This window comes from Lipotes vexillifer, unplaced genomic scaffold, assembly GCF_000442215.2.
Source record: "Lipotes vexillifer unplaced genomic scaffold, Lipotes_vexillifer_v1.1 scaffold987, whole genome shotgun sequence".
Classification (NCBI taxonomy): Eukaryota; Metazoa; Chordata; class Mammalia; order Artiodactyla; family Lipotidae; genus Lipotes; species Lipotes vexillifer.
Window position 1 is genome coordinate 800,116 of NW_006787426.1, and position 15,566 is coordinate 815,681.

The 15,566-nt window shown below is 63.9% G+C and overlaps 1 protein-coding gene across 1 annotated transcript in view; it reads right to left on the reverse strand.

The window, feature by feature from the left end:
* Positions 1-14,881, reverse strand: part of ARVCF (ARVCF delta catenin family member) — an 18,265-nt gene extending 3,384 nt beyond the window's left edge. Inside the window, exons 1-9 of the mRNA XM_007460028.1 lie at positions 14,667-14,881; positions 6,247-6,405; positions 5,618-6,138; positions 4,178-4,677; positions 3,440-3,623; positions 2,532-2,649; positions 2,013-2,184; positions 1,498-1,515; positions 412-483 (exon numbers count right to left, since the gene is read on the reverse strand). Of these exons, the coding sequence (XP_007460090.1) occupies positions 412-483; positions 1,498-1,515; positions 2,013-2,184; positions 2,532-2,649; positions 3,440-3,623; positions 4,178-4,677; positions 5,618-6,138; positions 6,247-6,405; positions 14,667-14,876 (1,954 nt within the window). The 5' untranslated portion in view covers positions 14,877-14,881. The remainder of the gene's footprint in view (positions 1-411; positions 484-1,497; positions 1,516-2,012; positions 2,185-2,531; positions 2,650-3,439; positions 3,624-4,177; positions 4,678-5,617; positions 6,139-6,246; positions 6,406-14,666) is intronic.
* Between the last annotated feature and the right edge of the window lie 685 nt (positions 14,882-15,566).

Here is a 15,566-nt window from a genome sequence, read left to right on the forward strand (position 1 = left end):
CCGCTCCCCCACACGATCTGGGTGATCTTGCCCGGCCTCCCAACTGGATCTGACTGCACCTCGGGGCTCCAAAATCCCTAGGAGTGAACCCGGGCTCCTCGACTGGCACAGGAGGCCCTGCCCAGCTAGCCCTCACTCCAATCCCTGCCAGCCTCTCATGTGCTGTGTGACCTGGCAAGTGCCTGGCTCCTCCCTGCCTCTGCACCCACACCCTGCCTGAAATGACCTGTGGCACAGACCCCGATTCTGAGCCCTGAGCAGGTGCCCAGGGACTGCACAGTCCTCCGAGGAACCCCACACCCGTAGGCCTCAGTTTCCCCACGGGATCCCCAAGGCCCCTCAGCCTGTTTGGTGGTACAAAGCTTAACTCCTGGACAGGCCTGGGCCTGGATTCCACCTCCCACTGCTCACCTTTGGCAGCCTCAGTCCGCCCGGGTAGGTCCAGCGAGTCCAAGTTCAGGTCCATCTCACCGTCCCTCTTCCCTGGAACAGAAGGGCAGTGGGAGGTGAGGCAGGCCCTGCAGGGTGCAGGCATGCGTCAGGAGGAGCAGGGACAGCACCCCCACATCCAAGACTGGGCATCAAGAGGCCTGGGAACAGCACCGTTCTGAGTCCAGGCAGGCAGCTCTGCCCAGAGGGCAGTGGTGGCAGTTAGACCTAGGGAGGTCCGAGCCCTGCCTGAGCTGCCAGGACTCATCCTCCATCGGGTGCTGGGAGCTGCACTGCAGATCCTCCCGATGGGCTCCTTGGGCCCACCATGTGTGTGAACTGAGGGGCCCAGGAGCCCAGGCTGGGGCAGGGAGGTGCAGACAGGGAAGCCAAGGGCTGGCAGGGACAGGACTTGCCTGGCTGCACAGTGAGGCGGGGCTGGAGCCAAGAATCCCACTCCTGGGGAAACTTGCCCGTCTGGGGCCAGGACCCGGCCCTGGGCTCTGCTGGCCAGGAGACCCCCCCCCCACCCGCAGGCCCCTGCAGCAGCCCCACCTAACACCCGTCAGCCTCGGCCTGCACACCTCCGTGAGAGCCAGCTCACCACCTCCCGGCTGCCCTCCCGCTCAGATGAGGAACCTTCCCCTTCTTGGAAGGCAGAGCTGAGTTCAGACAATCAGGGGCCTGCCTTACCCAACCTCCTGGGGCATCTGCATGGTCCCTCCATCTGAGCCACACCTGGCCCATCCCATCAGAGGGGCAGACCCTGCTCCCCAGTGCCCCTGGGAATGGACATGCCCAGGCCCTATCCACCCTCGGCTCTGAGGTTACAGAGGGACAGCCCCTCGGCCTCCCGACCAGCCCCAGGCTGACATTCCTGCAGTTGTCATGTCCACACAGTTGCCATGGAGATGGCTGCCTGGAGAAGGAACTGGGATAGGGACTTCCCAAGGATGAAAGGTCCTGCAGTTGTCATGGAGATGGCTGCCTGAGCAATGGGGGCGGGGAGGGGTCCCTGGTGCCCACTGCACCCGCCAGGCCTGCACGGCAGGACAAACAGGGACTTACCTTCATGGAACCACTCTTCTGGGCGGCCGGAGGAAGCACAGGAGAGAGGAGAGGAACCTGAGCGGGCAGCACCCCCATTCCCTCCCAGGAAGTGCAGGGCAGAGGGACGGGGACTCTCACCCCGATTACTTTTGGGGGCTGAGTGCCCACAAGTGGGACAGGGATCAGAAAAGGCCAATGCAGTGGGGCAGGTGAAGGCAGTGTACAGACCCCTGGCAGCTGCACCCGAGGTAGGGACGGCGTGAGGCAGGTGGGGTGCTGCCCCCTGGGCTCCTCAGGGTCCTCGGGTGTCCTGCCAATGCCAGAAGGTGGCGCTGTCCTTGGCACTTCCAAACTTGGGCCCCCGGGCCCTTCCTGGAGGTGAGGGCCTGGGTCCGGGCACGAGGGGGGACCACTGCACAGGTGGTCCTGGGTACCCTCCTTGGCTCCCTGAATGTGTTCCCAGTGGGTGTGGAGGGCCTTCGGCTTGGCAGGGTCAGGGGTCCTAGAGCAGTACCCCAGTCCCACCCACACACCTTTGGCCTTCTTGCCACCAAAGCAGCCGGCGTCCTCCCTCCTCCGGCGCTGGGCACCCATGGCACTGCCTGGGGGCCTGGGCTCGGCCTCCTGGTACCTGTCAGCCCCCGGCACCTCCTTGTGCACATGGTAGGAGAGGTTCCGCACGATGCACACGCAGTTCTCCACTGACTGCAGGGAGAGGGGGCTAGGGTACTGCTGGGGGGCATGGGACACTGACCGCCCCCCCAGGGAAGATGCCACAGCTCGTGAGCGCAGAAGGGACCAGATGTAGGATGGGGAGGCCTGGGTTAGAGGCCCACTCAGGTGAAACCCAGGGAGGAGCTGAGGAAGGAGCAGGGAGCACCTACCACACACGAGACCTGGTCCAGGGCTTCAGGGCACACCTGCTGCCCCGCACCACACACCCGTCCCCTGTGCCGCCTGGATAGTCCAGGGCTCCTGCTCCGTTCCCCGACCCTTCATGGGAGGCTGTGATACTGACCCTGCCTGGGGCCTGCCAGGGCCTCCCTGCCTACCTTGTTGTCCGTGTCCTTCCTGCCCACGGCCGACTGCAGGGCGTGCAGGAGTGCATCCACCAGCCCCTCACACTCACGGAGTCGCCGCCGGGCCTCCGCACCATCTGAGCTCACATTCCTGTGTGGCCAAGACCAAGCCCTGTGACCCCAGCTCCAGCTCCGGGGTCTCATCTTATCTGCAGAACATGCTCTGTGCCAGGCCGTTAAGGCTGCTAGCAGATGACAAGAGGCTAGCAGTGAAGGTGAAGCAGCAATGGCCTGACTGCTGAGACCCCAGGAGGGGGCCGTGGCCTGGCATCTGTGTGGGGTGCGGGGCTCCCCTGACTCCCAGCTGAACTGCAAAGGGACAGAAGTGGATACAGAGGCCTGAATCTGTGCAGTTCAGGGCTCCACCCTGTGCTAAGGACCCCAGAGGGCCATGGGGGGATATCCTGATGGACAGGCAGGACCGAGGGGACGCAGGACTGCCTGTGGGGTCTCTGCAGGGCCTCCAAGGGTGGTGGGGGGAGGGCAGGGGTCACAAGGAGGTGGGATGAGGCCTCTGAGGCAGACTGGAGAGGAGGGTCCTAGCTCCCCTTCCCTGGGTGTCACAGGGATGGGTCGAAGCTGGGCAGGGACGGAGCAGGGGTACATGGGAGGGTGGCAGACATCCAGAGGCTGCCTGTGGGGGTGAGTACAGCCCCGTCAGGCACATTCTTGGGACTCGGGCAGGAACTGTGACCTGGCTCTGACGCCGAGGCCTGGGTGGCTAGCTGTCTTCCATGTTATCTGGGACACAGGGACGTGGCTATTCCTAGGACAGCTGTCCCCAGGTGTGGATGCATGCTCTGGTGCCTGGCTCCTGCCTCCTTGGGTGGCAACAGCCCTGGGAGGCTTCGAGGGGCACCTGAGCCCGGCCCCACGCACACCTCAAGCAGCCTGATGTGTTCTTGAAGACAGTTGTCCACTCAGCATCCCGTGGCTTGGAGTCTTCGTTGGGCTCTGGTTCCCAGCCCGAGTGTGGCACAATGACCTCATGGGTCAGCGTCTGCAGGCCGTGGTCAATAATGACCATCTTCAGGGGTTCGTAGGATGACAGGTTCCAGAGTGTGCCTGCAGGGTGCCATCAACCCGCCAGTGCTGACCACAGGCACTGTCCCCACAGGACCAGCTCAGGATGCACCCCACCCTCTTCGGGCCCCAGCTCACATCAGAAGACAGGAGTGGCAAAAGCCACAAGAGGCACTGGGTGCTGCTCTGGTGTGGGTGAGATGCACACGCCACACCGAGAGGGGGCTCCCCAGGCGGGGAAGGAGCCCCCTAGAGACCAGGACACATAGGAGGGGCTGGCAAAGAGCCTGGAGCTAGCATGTGCCTTCTTTTCCCCACCCCTTTCCAGCCACCCAGGCAGGTGGGACTATGCTCCTGGGGCCACGCCAAGAGGGGATCATCACATGACCCTGACCAGCCATGGTCCCCACCACTGCCCTGCTCGGGGGGACCAGAGAGGCAGGACCCAGAGTAGTCACAGTGGGGACATGGAAGCTGGCGGTGAGGGGGCCAGCGCCAGCCCCACCTGTGGCGGCCGAGTCCAGCGGTAGAGACCTGGCACAGTGCCTAAGCCTGACTCCCGATTGAACCACGACGCAGGCGGCCGGGCGCCTCACCTGTGACGAGCTCACGGACCTCGCTGTCCCGGGCGGCCCGCAGCAGGCGCACCAGGGCAGGCACACCGCCGCAGTCCCGGATGGCGGCCTTGTTGTCAGCATCCCGGCCATACGAGAGGTTCCGCAGTGCCCCACAGGCCCGGCGCCGCACCTCTGCCCGCGGGTGGTCCAGCAGGGCCACAAGCAGTGGCAGCCCCCGCAGCTGCCGCACGCGGCGCTTGACACCCTCGTTCTCGAAGCACAGGTGCTGCAGGTAGGCGGCTGCATTGGCCTTCACGGGGTCCACAGGGTGCCGCAGCATGGCCAGCACCTCGGGCAGCTCGGGGTCCCGCCAGCGCGGCTCCTTGCGGGCACTGTCCACCGAGGGTGAGCGCCGCACTGCCCGGTCCAGGCTGCCCAGGCTGCCATGTTCCGGCTGGGCCAGGGGCGCTGTTGTGGCTGGGAATGGGGGCCGCTCCTCCATCAGCTCACCGCCATCGTCCGCCACGTCCTCGTAGGCCCTGTGCAGGCGAGCACGGTGCATGACCGTCCTCTCGCGGCTGCTGACTGGCCTTGACCCCAAGCGGCCCCATCACACATTCTCCGGGGAACCATGAACCCATGGGGCAGGGCTGAGCCTAGAGCATCGTCGTTGCTGAGGGTCATACCCGACCCAGCAGGAACTAACTCACAGCCAGTAAGAGAGCCAAACCCCAGCCAATGTCATCAGAACTTGTATCCCTCCCAGATGGGAGCTTACTCACTCCCATCACCAGGCAGTTTCCCTGACTCCCAGCTAAATGTGTTTCTACGAAACATCTGTCTGTGACTAGGGTCCCACCTCCCCATGAGGCCATGTCTGGCTAGTGCACCCCTTGCACATAGCCAGCCTGGTAGGACCATCTGAGGGGCCTCAGGCCACCAGTTCTCCAGGGCACAAGATGTCAAACCCACTTCCTAGGTGAGGGATTGGGGCTGGGGGTGGGCGAGTGTCCCGCCTGTGGCCACAAAGCATAATCCAGACCCAGGCAGTGGTCATGTTCCCACCTGACAGACAGAAGCTGAGGGCAGGGGAGACAGAACCAAAGGCTGCAGTGGGAAGGGAAGGACCGAGGGCCTGGGTTCTGGGTGCTCCTGTGCATGGGGGAGGGGCTGGGGCCCAAGCTCAGAAAAATGCCCTGGGTCCCTTGGGCTTGTGTCTTCCGGGCCATCTGGCTGCAGCAGGGGCAGCAGGCATGGGCGTGTCACCAGCTTCTCTTGCTCCAGACCCGCAGGGAGGGTGCCCAGTGCAATCACACAGCCCAGAGCCCGCCCTTGCCGCTGTCCCCGAGAAAAGCCAAGGCCAATTCAAACTAACGTGTGCATTACTAACATAACACCGCAGCGAGACTACCCGTGTGGTACTCTGCAAGGAGTGGAAGGCAGGCTTCCCGGAGGCAGTGACAGCGCATGGGGGCTCACCTGGTGCGCAGGCCCCGCCCACAGTCTGGCCTCCTCCGTGCGGCTGTGCCACAGTCAGGCTCCAGCTCCGGGCCCCCCTGGTCCTCAGCAGCCAGGCTGCGAGTGTCGTCCTCCAAGCCATACGGCTCTGCCTGGAACCGCTCGGGCTGGGAGCGGCCGGCTGGCGGCCCAGGATCAGGGCCCGCGGGGAAGGCCTCCCGGCGGCTGGGCAGCGTGAAGCAGCCATCACCAGGGCCTGGGCCCAGGGGGCCTCCGCGAGGAGGCCGCACACCCAGCCCGCGGGACAGGCTGCCATAGCTGGGGATGTCACGGGGCTCGTCAGGAAAGCCGCCCCCGCTGCCAAGGCAGGTGCGGGAGAGCGTGGCCGCCGGGCCACCCCCGCGCAGCAGGAAGTGTCGGTCCAGGGGGCCATCGGTGAAGGGGCCCAGTGGATGGCCGCCATCCAGCAGGGGGAGGCCATCGGGGCCCACGGGCACCTGGCGCACTGTTCGAGTGGTCACCGTCTTGACTGTCTTGGTGACCTGGTGGGTGAGGGGGCAGCCTGTGGGCTGGCAGCCTGAAAGGCTAGGGTGGCCTCAGCCCTCCACCTGAATGATGGGTGGCCCGCAGGAGGCCGGGGCGAGGTGTACCTTGGTCTCAGTGCGACGAGTGGTGCCATCTTCCGATGTGACGATGGACACATGGGAGGTGGGGGTGCCAGGGTCCTCCTCCACCGTCACTGTCTCCTCCAGCACCTCAGGCGCCTCCGGCATCATGGCCAAAGAGGCCTGGCTGCCCGGGCTCTGCTCCTGGGTGAGGGGCAGGTGTTGGTGGGAGGACCCTGTGCTCAGAAGCCCTGGGGCAAGGACGCTCGTGCTGGCCTGGACGCCAGGAGGGCCTTCTTCCCCTGCCCCAGGGCCTGTCTCAGCCCCGGCTGGTGAGGACAGCAGCACATTCTTGCCTCTGAAAGCCGAGGGGCTGGTCCCCACCCCAGGTCCTCCTTGGGCTGATCTAGTGGATAAGGCCCTGGGCCCAGCAGCGCAGTCTTGGGCAGCCCTGTCTGAGCTGTAAGCCCAGCTGCCACAGCTCCTGGAGGCCCAAGCACCCGCAGGACGCTCTCCTGACGTCATTCATCACCCCTGCCTGGGCCCTCCCTAAAGGATGGCCCTGCCTCCTCCCTGCCCACCCCAGAAACCTTGAGTGCAGGGGGTGGCAATTTCAGCATTGTTCACCGACTCCCTGTGGCCACACCCAGGCTCCCGCCATCCCCAAGGCCAGCTAGATGCCCTCGCAGGACAGAAATACCCAACTCCCAGAATGCCCTGCGCACTCAGAACACCAAAATACCCTCGTCCCTTCCGGCCCGGATACTCTTGGGATGCTGAGTGGGCAGGGCCTGGCCCTACCTCACTCGGGCCAGTGGCTGGTACCCCTCACTGAGGCCCTGGGTGTCATATCAGAACCCAGAGAGGGTGGATTCAGGCCAATGGGGGCCCAGCTGATCCTTGATGGGAACCCTGGTGTCCCCTCCCCACACACCCCCAGGTCTCCCCAGCCTTGGTCCTCAGCTCTCAGCCTCCCCTTGCCAACATCCCCACAGGCAAGATGCTGCTGGAGAGAGGCTCTTCTAAAGCCCACAGGCCTACTGGCCAGATTCACCAGTGGGGAAACTGAGGCTCAGAGAGGACAGGCCAGCCCACAGCACAGCTGGGCTGGACCCCTGCTATGCTGAGTGGCATGGGGACCCCAGGCCCAGGTCCCCCCCCACCATGCCAACATCCCAGGATCAGTGTCTGGCCAGGACGGGTAGGAGCTGAAACCCAAGCTGCAGTGGGCGGGCGCGGGGGAGCACATTCCCGGGCAGCCAGGGCCGGGTCAGCAGGAGGACAGGTCCTGCTCCAGGGCCCAGGCCCGTGCCTTGTGGGATGGGTCCCCGCCTGGGCCCCAGGCCCCTGAGGCCTGCACAGACAGGGAGCTGAGGCCCAGGAAAGGCCAGCAGCTCAACCTGCATCTGCCTGGCACCAGAGCCCTGCTCTGCTCCCGTCCCTGGGACTGGGAACATGCAAGGCAAGGCTCCCAGGGCCACCTTCCTGTCCCTGGGCTCAGGAGCATGCAAGGCAAGGTGCCCAGGGCTGCCCTCGGGGCCTGCCTCCCGAGGGCCTCGGGTGTGAAGTCTCCCCAGGTTGGGATCCTGTCCTAAAGGAATGCACGTCCCCCCAAACACACACAGTGCTAAGGTTCTGGGCAGCCTCTTCAGGGGTCCCAGGAGAAGCCTGCACCAACCTGCTAGGAGCATCCCTCAGGCTCTGGTGACAGAGGAAGAGGTCACAGAATGTGCCCCCTCCCCCAGAAGCAGGGCTTTGGAGGACAATATGTGATTTTATGAAAAAGAGAAACTGAGGCCTGACAGAGAAGAAAGGACTACCCAGAACTGCACAAACTGCTAACAGGGGATTTCAGGCATCCACGGGGAAGGGCTTTCAGTCACATGTCACCCCTCTGGGGCGACAGCCTCGGCTGCCACCTTCTCAGTCCTAGAATGCAAGTAGTATACCTGTCGGGGACCTGGCCAGGAAGGAAGGATGCTGTTCCTTGGGAAAGAGAAGTAAACTGAGGCCTGGGGTGGGGACACGCTTGTATGCGGCTGGGCAGGGTGGCCTGGCTCTTCTCTGAGGGCACTGGGGAGCTGGGGCGGTTCTGGAGCAGAGGTTCAGGGACAGCATGTCCCTGCTGGGGCCTGGGCCACCCCATCTGCACTTGGCAACTGTGGGAGCAAAAGTGTGGCTGGCAGTGAGCTCTCTGTTCAGCCGGGGAAGCGGGGGAGCAGCAAGGCCCCATGGCTACAAAGCACAGGGAACAGGGAGTGCAGGGAGCAGGACTGACAGGAGGGGACCAGGTTGTCCAGGACACTGCCAGGAGTACGGACCCCTTAGTAGGTATGCATACATTTGCATACATTTAACCCTCTCCGAGAAGAGCCCCTACCCCCTGGCCAGGCTTGGGCTGCTAGAGGGTGGCACAGGGGGTGCACATCTTGGACCTCAGTGCCAGGGGGGCCTGGCTGCTGCTTCTCACTCCAGCCTGCAGACACAATGCAGAATTGGGGGGAAGAGGGGATGGGGGTCCAGGAGAGCCAGGGACCCAACAAGGCCTGGCAACCCTGCAGCATCAGCCATCAACACCCAGCCCGGGCAGCCCGGCCGTGGGATCCCAAGGCCCCAAGAGCCCTGACTGGCAAATGACCTCAGGGAGCTAAAAATGGTGATGACTTCACCCCGGTGGGCAGGGAGGCGGGAGCGTGAGTCAGCCGGTGATCACGGGGAGGCCTGGCCCCCGTTACACACGCCTGGGCACACACATGCAGAAAGGGACCTGGACACACGTGTGCACGAACATCCATCCCAGCTCCCCGGCCCAGGCACGTCAGTTCACAGGCTCTCCCGACAGCACCCAGCACCGACATCCCCTCCTGCCTTCTACCTGCGTGTCCAGACTTCCTCAACCACCTATGCAGCATCTACCATGGGAGTCTCAGAGCCGGCAGGTGGGGGATCCGAGGCCTAGGGTAGAAGGATCCCAAGGTCGACCCCTGGCTTGGGCCTCCGAAATGTCTTTGGGGTGAGGACATGGGGTCACAGACTGACTGACCAGGACACAGTCAGCTCTCAACAGAGGCTGCTGACCAGGCTGCCTGGATCCTCGTCTGGCCTCAAGGCCCCGCTCTTGTCCCATGTCCCATGGCCACCTACCCAGGCCGGCCCACCTCAGGCACCCCCAGCCCTGCAGCCCCAGATTTCCCTCACACCCTAAACATGAACACCTGCAGCCTCCCCCACACCCCAAATCCCGCCAAGTCCTGTCAACTGCCTGACCCTCCCTCTGCCCTGGCACCATCCTTGCCTCTCTCGCTGGGATGACTGTCCAGCCTCCCATCAGCTCTCCCCAGGGCCCAAATCTGTCCCATGGTCCTCCCATCCATGGCCCACTTGGCCCAGGGGCCCTGGGCCTGGCCCAGCAAGGGGCTGCTGTACACTTCTGGAGTTTCCCATGAGCTCCTGTGAACATGTGGGAGGGGCCTAGCCCAGGACTCCAAGCAGGGGCGGGAGTGACCAGTATCCCAGAAAGGTGGACACAACCACTGCTCTCAAGAGGGTCTCCAGAGGCCCAGAGCTGGAGGGCTCTGGCCCTGTCACACACCTGGGCTCAGCTTCCTTATATGAAAACAAGAAGGACCCGGGATGCCCAGGCCACAGGACAGGTGGGATAGTGCCAGTCCTGACTTTGTGACCAGATCTAAGGTGTGTGAGGCTCAGAAAAATGAGACATGGGACAAGACACAGAGGGGCCACCCCTGGGCAAAAGCCCACAGCAGCCTCTGGGGGCGCATGTGGGAATGGCGGAAGGAGGGGACAGAGGAAACAAGCCAAGTCACCACTGGTGGGGAGCTGGACTGGGGTCCCAGAGGCACGGATCCACCTGCAATGTCTGCCCTTGAGAGATGAGCACCCATGGTCTGGATCACGAAGAACAGGATGTGGGGTGGTTGTCCCACCCTGTCCACAGCCCCACCAGCACACGCAAGGGATAGATTAAGGTGGGATACCACCCCTGGCTCCCACAACCCCCTGCCCAGGCTCTCAGAGAGCACGAGACGGCTGCTGCTAGATGAATGAACCGAGGGGTGGAGCAATACCAGCCACCCACCCAGAATGGCCATCCTGGATGAAGTCCAGGCCAAGCCAGGCAAGCATCTCCCACCAGGGAGCAAGTCCTTGGCCATTACAGACGTCCTCTCCCTTGGTGCCCACAGTGGCGAACCCAGCCCTGGCTGACCGGGAGCTCCCCCCCTCCACAGCAGTAGTCCACCTGCAAGGGTGCAGGCCCAGGATGAATGGCCAAGAGGCCAAGGGGCAGGAGGTGCCCAGCAGACTGGGGGAGCAAGCTTGTGGGCGATGGCAAGGTGGGCTTTCCCAAGCCCAGCCCACACCCATCAGGCACACAGTGGCCCCACATTCCCCCAGCTCCCCTGAACTGGCCTCTCCTTCTCTGGGGCAGACAGGCACCTAGCTGTCCAGGTGAACAGGTGTGTAGGAGACCTACCTTTTGCTCCTCCACTCTGCCTCAGTTTCCCCGCCTGTTAGGGGGGCCCGCCCCTCTGAGCAAGAGTGCAGGCTGCCCGCGAGCCTTCCCCCATGCTGGTGCTGGGGGGAAGCCCCCCTCCGCCTCCGCACGTGGGCAGGGCCGACCCCCAGCCCTCTCTCCACGTGCGCTGCCGCGGCAGACCCGGCTTGCATTAAAGCTCCGAAGCTCCTGCGCGGCCCCCAGAGCCGGGGCCCTGTGAATTTGGGGGAGGCCTAGTCGCGTTGCCCTCTCCAGATTCGGCCTCCCACCTGCGCAGAGGATCTGCTCGGGAAGGCCCTGCCCACCACCCCGTCCCAGGCACCTGTCCCGGGCGCTGGCCTGGGTGCGCCCGCTCCCACCCCTCCACCCGCTCACTTCGCCGCCCCGCCCGGCCCCGGCCCCGGGGCGCAGACAATAGCCGCCTCCGGCCGGCGGCTCCACGAACAAAAGCGGGTCCTCCCGGAGGGCCGGCGCCCCGCCCTCCGCCACCGGCCCCCGGGACAGTGCCCCCGCCCGGGACCAAGTTCCTTCTAACCTGTCTGAGTTCGGCCGGCATCGGGCCGGGCGCGGGGGACGCGAGCCGGCGGTGGCGGCGGCTGAACTGGGTTCAGCTGCGGTGCCTCGGCCGCTCGGCTCGGGCTAGGCGGACTCGCTCCCCGCGGGGCCGACCTGGTTAGGCGCGACCAGCGGCCAATCGGGAGGGGCGGGACGGTGAGGCGAGCAGCCAATCGGGCGGGGCCAATCTGGGGCGGGGTAGATAGCAGCCAATGGGCTGGGGTCTCACCCGGGAGGGGAGGGGCGGTGGGCGGCCAATTGGGCGGGGCGAAGTCCCGCCCCGCCCGGCGCGGAGCTGGGCTTGCCTGCAGCCTTGGGCCGGGGTCGCCCTCTGCCCCTGCGGTCAGGTCAGTCAGGGCTCCCCTTCCCCACCCCCGTACCGCGGAGGTAGCATTTTCCCACCGAGTCCTCCTTCCCAGGCCTCGGTTTACCCCCAGTAAAAGAGACCACAGCCCTACCCCGGCAGTTGAGGAAACAGTTCTGGCTGTGCAGGGGCCAGTGTGGCTAAGGCATCCTGCAAGACCACCCTCCTGGCACAAGCTGCCCATCCCGGCTGCGACTCAGTTTCCCCTAGCTGTGAAATGGTGACCTATAAGAGTATTGACGGCGATGTCGCTCAGGTTTCCTAGATCTGGCTCCAGGCTCTTACCCACCCTCCAGCACCTCCCCAGTAAGCGTCCCCACAGAGCTCAACCCAGACCTGCACTGACCCACTTTGTCCTGGGTTCTCCCCATCAAGTCACAGAGGCCCAGGGGTCCCCCAACTTCTGAGAGGTGTCAGAGCAGATCAAAGGGAGGGGAGGGAGCACAACTCTTGGGTGACCCTGGGCAAAAGCTTGTGGGGCCCAGCTGGCCTCAGATCCTCTCCCTTCCATGTCTTTGACCTATTGGGAAGTGGTGGCTAGAGCGGACGGTTAATCAGGGCTTCTCCCACTATGGTGCACTCCCCACCCCCAGCAGCCTGGCATGGAGGTGCAGCCACCCTGGGGGTCTGGCTTGGCCAAAGGGAAGCGTAGACACGGGGAAGGGTCTGGGCTGGGGCCCTCTCGGGTCATACCCCACAAACGCAAGCCAACGGCTCTCACACCAAGAACAAGAGACTTATGCTCTGGGTTGAACAGAGCTGGACCGGCCCACAAAGGTTCAGCGGGCTGGGCAAGAGAGGGGGCCTTAGCCTTGGCTTTCTGCTTCCCACCTGCTTCTCCCCAGACCCCACTCCTCTTCTAGGACACTCCATGCACATAGGCCATGCAACCAGCATGCTCAAGCACTCTGGGTGTCCACTGCCTGTTCCTCTGAGTCTCCGTTTCCCTTGAGTTGTCCTTACCACTGGACCCCCTGTAACTTCCATCCGTGGAGCTACCTGGGGCAGGAGCAGAAGACTGTACCAGTGCCCAGAGAGAACTTGGCCTGGATGCTTACATGTGAGTCATTTCTGTCTTCTCCCAAATTTCACCATCTGTTACTGCCCTAGCCTCATCCCCCTCTTGGCCCAGCCCAAAGTTGGCCAGGTCTCTAAAGGTGTCCCACCCCCCCCCCACACACACACACACATTGCTTGAGGGCCAGTCCTGCTCCAGCCAGCCTGCACCAGGTGTCTGGAGGAGGCGACCCTTTCTGCTAGAGGATGAAGGGCAGGCAGCCAGCACTGTGGAGCAGCACCCCCAGACTCTCAACTCCCCAGCCCCAGCTACCTGCCTTGCCACCAGCCTCCAAGCTGCACAGATCCTGGCTCTGACACTGAGGACCAGGTCCAGGCAGCCGTGGCTCACAGGTGGGTCACTAGGCACCTCCTGCTGAGATGGGTCTGGGAAGCAGGTTTGGCATGGAGGCTGCCAGGCCTGGCCCGCTGGATGTGGCTGCCTCCCCATCAGCCCTGCTAGTCCAGCCACAGCCCTGGGAACACACTCTCTGATCTCAGCCTGAGAAACCATCTCCTCCCAAGAGAGAAAACCAAGGGCAGGTCTTGGAGGGCCTTGGGTGGGGAGGGGTAGTGGGCGGGGAGGGTGGTGGCCTGATCTTCAGGCTGCAGCCCTCAGGAGGCCAGGGCAACTCCAGGCTATGGAAATGTCTTCCCACAGGGGCGTTGACCCTCAGCAGCACCCTCTGGGCTGGAGGCCAGAGCCCTTTCCGGCCTGGGAGGGCTGGAAAGAGGGCCTGGAGCCTAAAGAGTGGCCTTGGGGTCATGGGCTGCCACTGTCCCTGTGTGGCCCAGCGGCTGTTCTGCTCCCCAAATTTGGGGGTGCAGGCCTCACCCTTTGGAGTGCCTGGGGTCCAGGGGGCCACAGGGGTGGCCCTCATACCTAGACCCACCTGGCCTCAGTTCCAGCCTCCCATGAACTGGCTGTGCAGCCACCTCAGCACCAGCTGGCTTGGAAAGACAGCTACCCAGTGTGTCTAGGCCCACTGAAGATGTGTCTTCAGGTCTGACTGGACCATGCTGGGCCGTGCGTATGGATCACCCACTGGTAGATGAGGACATCAAGGCTTGGGGGCAGTTACTGGCCAGGTCCCCCAGCCTGACACAGACCACTGCTTCTGAGCCCCAAACGCCCAGGCTAGATGAAGCTAGCGCACTGGGCCAGTCTCCACCAAGACCTGTAACCCCCTCCCTTTCTCTCCAGCCACAGAGGTCCAGGCTGCCCCAAGCCACCAGCACATGTGTGCCGGGCCCCCACAGCCAGCAGCCCGTCTGGCTCCCTGGAGCTCTGCCCGTGCCCTGCCCTGCATCTCAGTCAATCACAGGAACTTCAACAATCACAGCAAACTCCAGGTGTGGCGTTCCCTCCCCCCGCAGCAGCACCCCAGGAGCCAGGCGCTACTGCCCCATCTGAAGGTTCGGTACTGGGGCACAGCTCCTGTCGGGAGGACCCCACGAGGCCTCCTGACCTGACTGTACATCCCAACTTCAGAGTTCTCAGGGCCTGGCCAAGAGCAGACCGGGCTCTACACCTCCTGGGGCTGAGCAGGGGCAATGGCCAGTCACCTGCTGGGCTGCAGGCAGAGCCTCAGCCCTGCTCAAGCCTCCCCCGGGGCTGACCCACTGACTGATGCAGGCAATGAAGGCAGAGAGACTCCATGGAAGCAAAACCCTCAGTGTCACCAGGCTGACTGCTGAGCTGCCCTCAGGGCCCAGACAGACCCTGCCCAGCTGTCTGGGCCCTGAGGGCTCACACAAGTGGAAAGTGCTGTTCTGAGGGTTGGGCTGTGTCCTGCCCATTTGTCACATGATGCCCTGCATACCCAAGGGGGTTGGAATCCCACTTTCTTTCCCTCCCCAGAGGCCCCAGGTCGTGCAATAAGCCACTGCATGCTGGCTTGTGGTCCACCTAGGCCCCTTGATTTTTTTCCCCACTTGGCCATTTTCACCCTTCCTGAGTCCCTGGGCTGTTACCTGCAGGACAAGCTGTTGCCAAGCCATCGACAAGGGCTGCCCACTGCCCACACCACCGCTGCCCATGCCAGGCTGCTGGGCACGCTCCAGCTGCAGGGCAACATGGCGCCGTTCCTGCTCCAATGCCCGTGTCAGCCGCTCAAAGCGGGCCTCCTGCTCCTTCACTGAAGCCAGGATGCTGGCAGCCGAGTGCACGTTGCAGTCCTCCATGACCAGGACGCTGGCTGACTGCAGGCAAAGCAGAGCAAGTCAGGGTGGGGCCAGGGCGGGGGACTGGAGAGGCCATCGTGGGCCCCCTGCCCACCCCACTCACAGATCACATGACTCACTCCCAGACCACAGCATCCAGCTCTCTGGAGAGAAGCCACATTGATTAAATTCTAAATTAAAAGCCATTAATCCAAGGCTGGCCGGAAGCAGCCGGCTCCCTCCCTGTGGTGTGTGGGGCTCTGACCTGGGCTCCCTGCTTCCTGCCAGGCCCAGCAGAACCTCGGACCATGGGTGTCCCAGAGCCTGCTGGGGAGGGAAGGGAAGGGGAGGGAAGGGAAGGGGAGGGAAGGGAAGGGGAGGGAAGGGGAGGGAAGGGAAGGAAAGAAAGAGCTGGTGTGACCAGCTCTCAGACCTTCCAGGCCCTCTGCTGTCCAAAGCACATGCCAGTTCACCCCACCCTCATGGCACCAGCAAAGGCCCATCTCACTGAGGTGGACGCTGGGACCCAGAGAGGGTGGGGGACCTGTCTGTAGCCACACAGCTCACACGGCAGAGCTGGCGCACTAGTTGGCAGGGAGTGAGAAGTTGCTCCGCAGCCACTGGGTGCCTGGCCACCTAGGCAGGTGCGGGGATGACGCGTGCCTGCAGACCAGTGGTCCCACCTCCACTCCCAGCCACACTGGCTGGGAG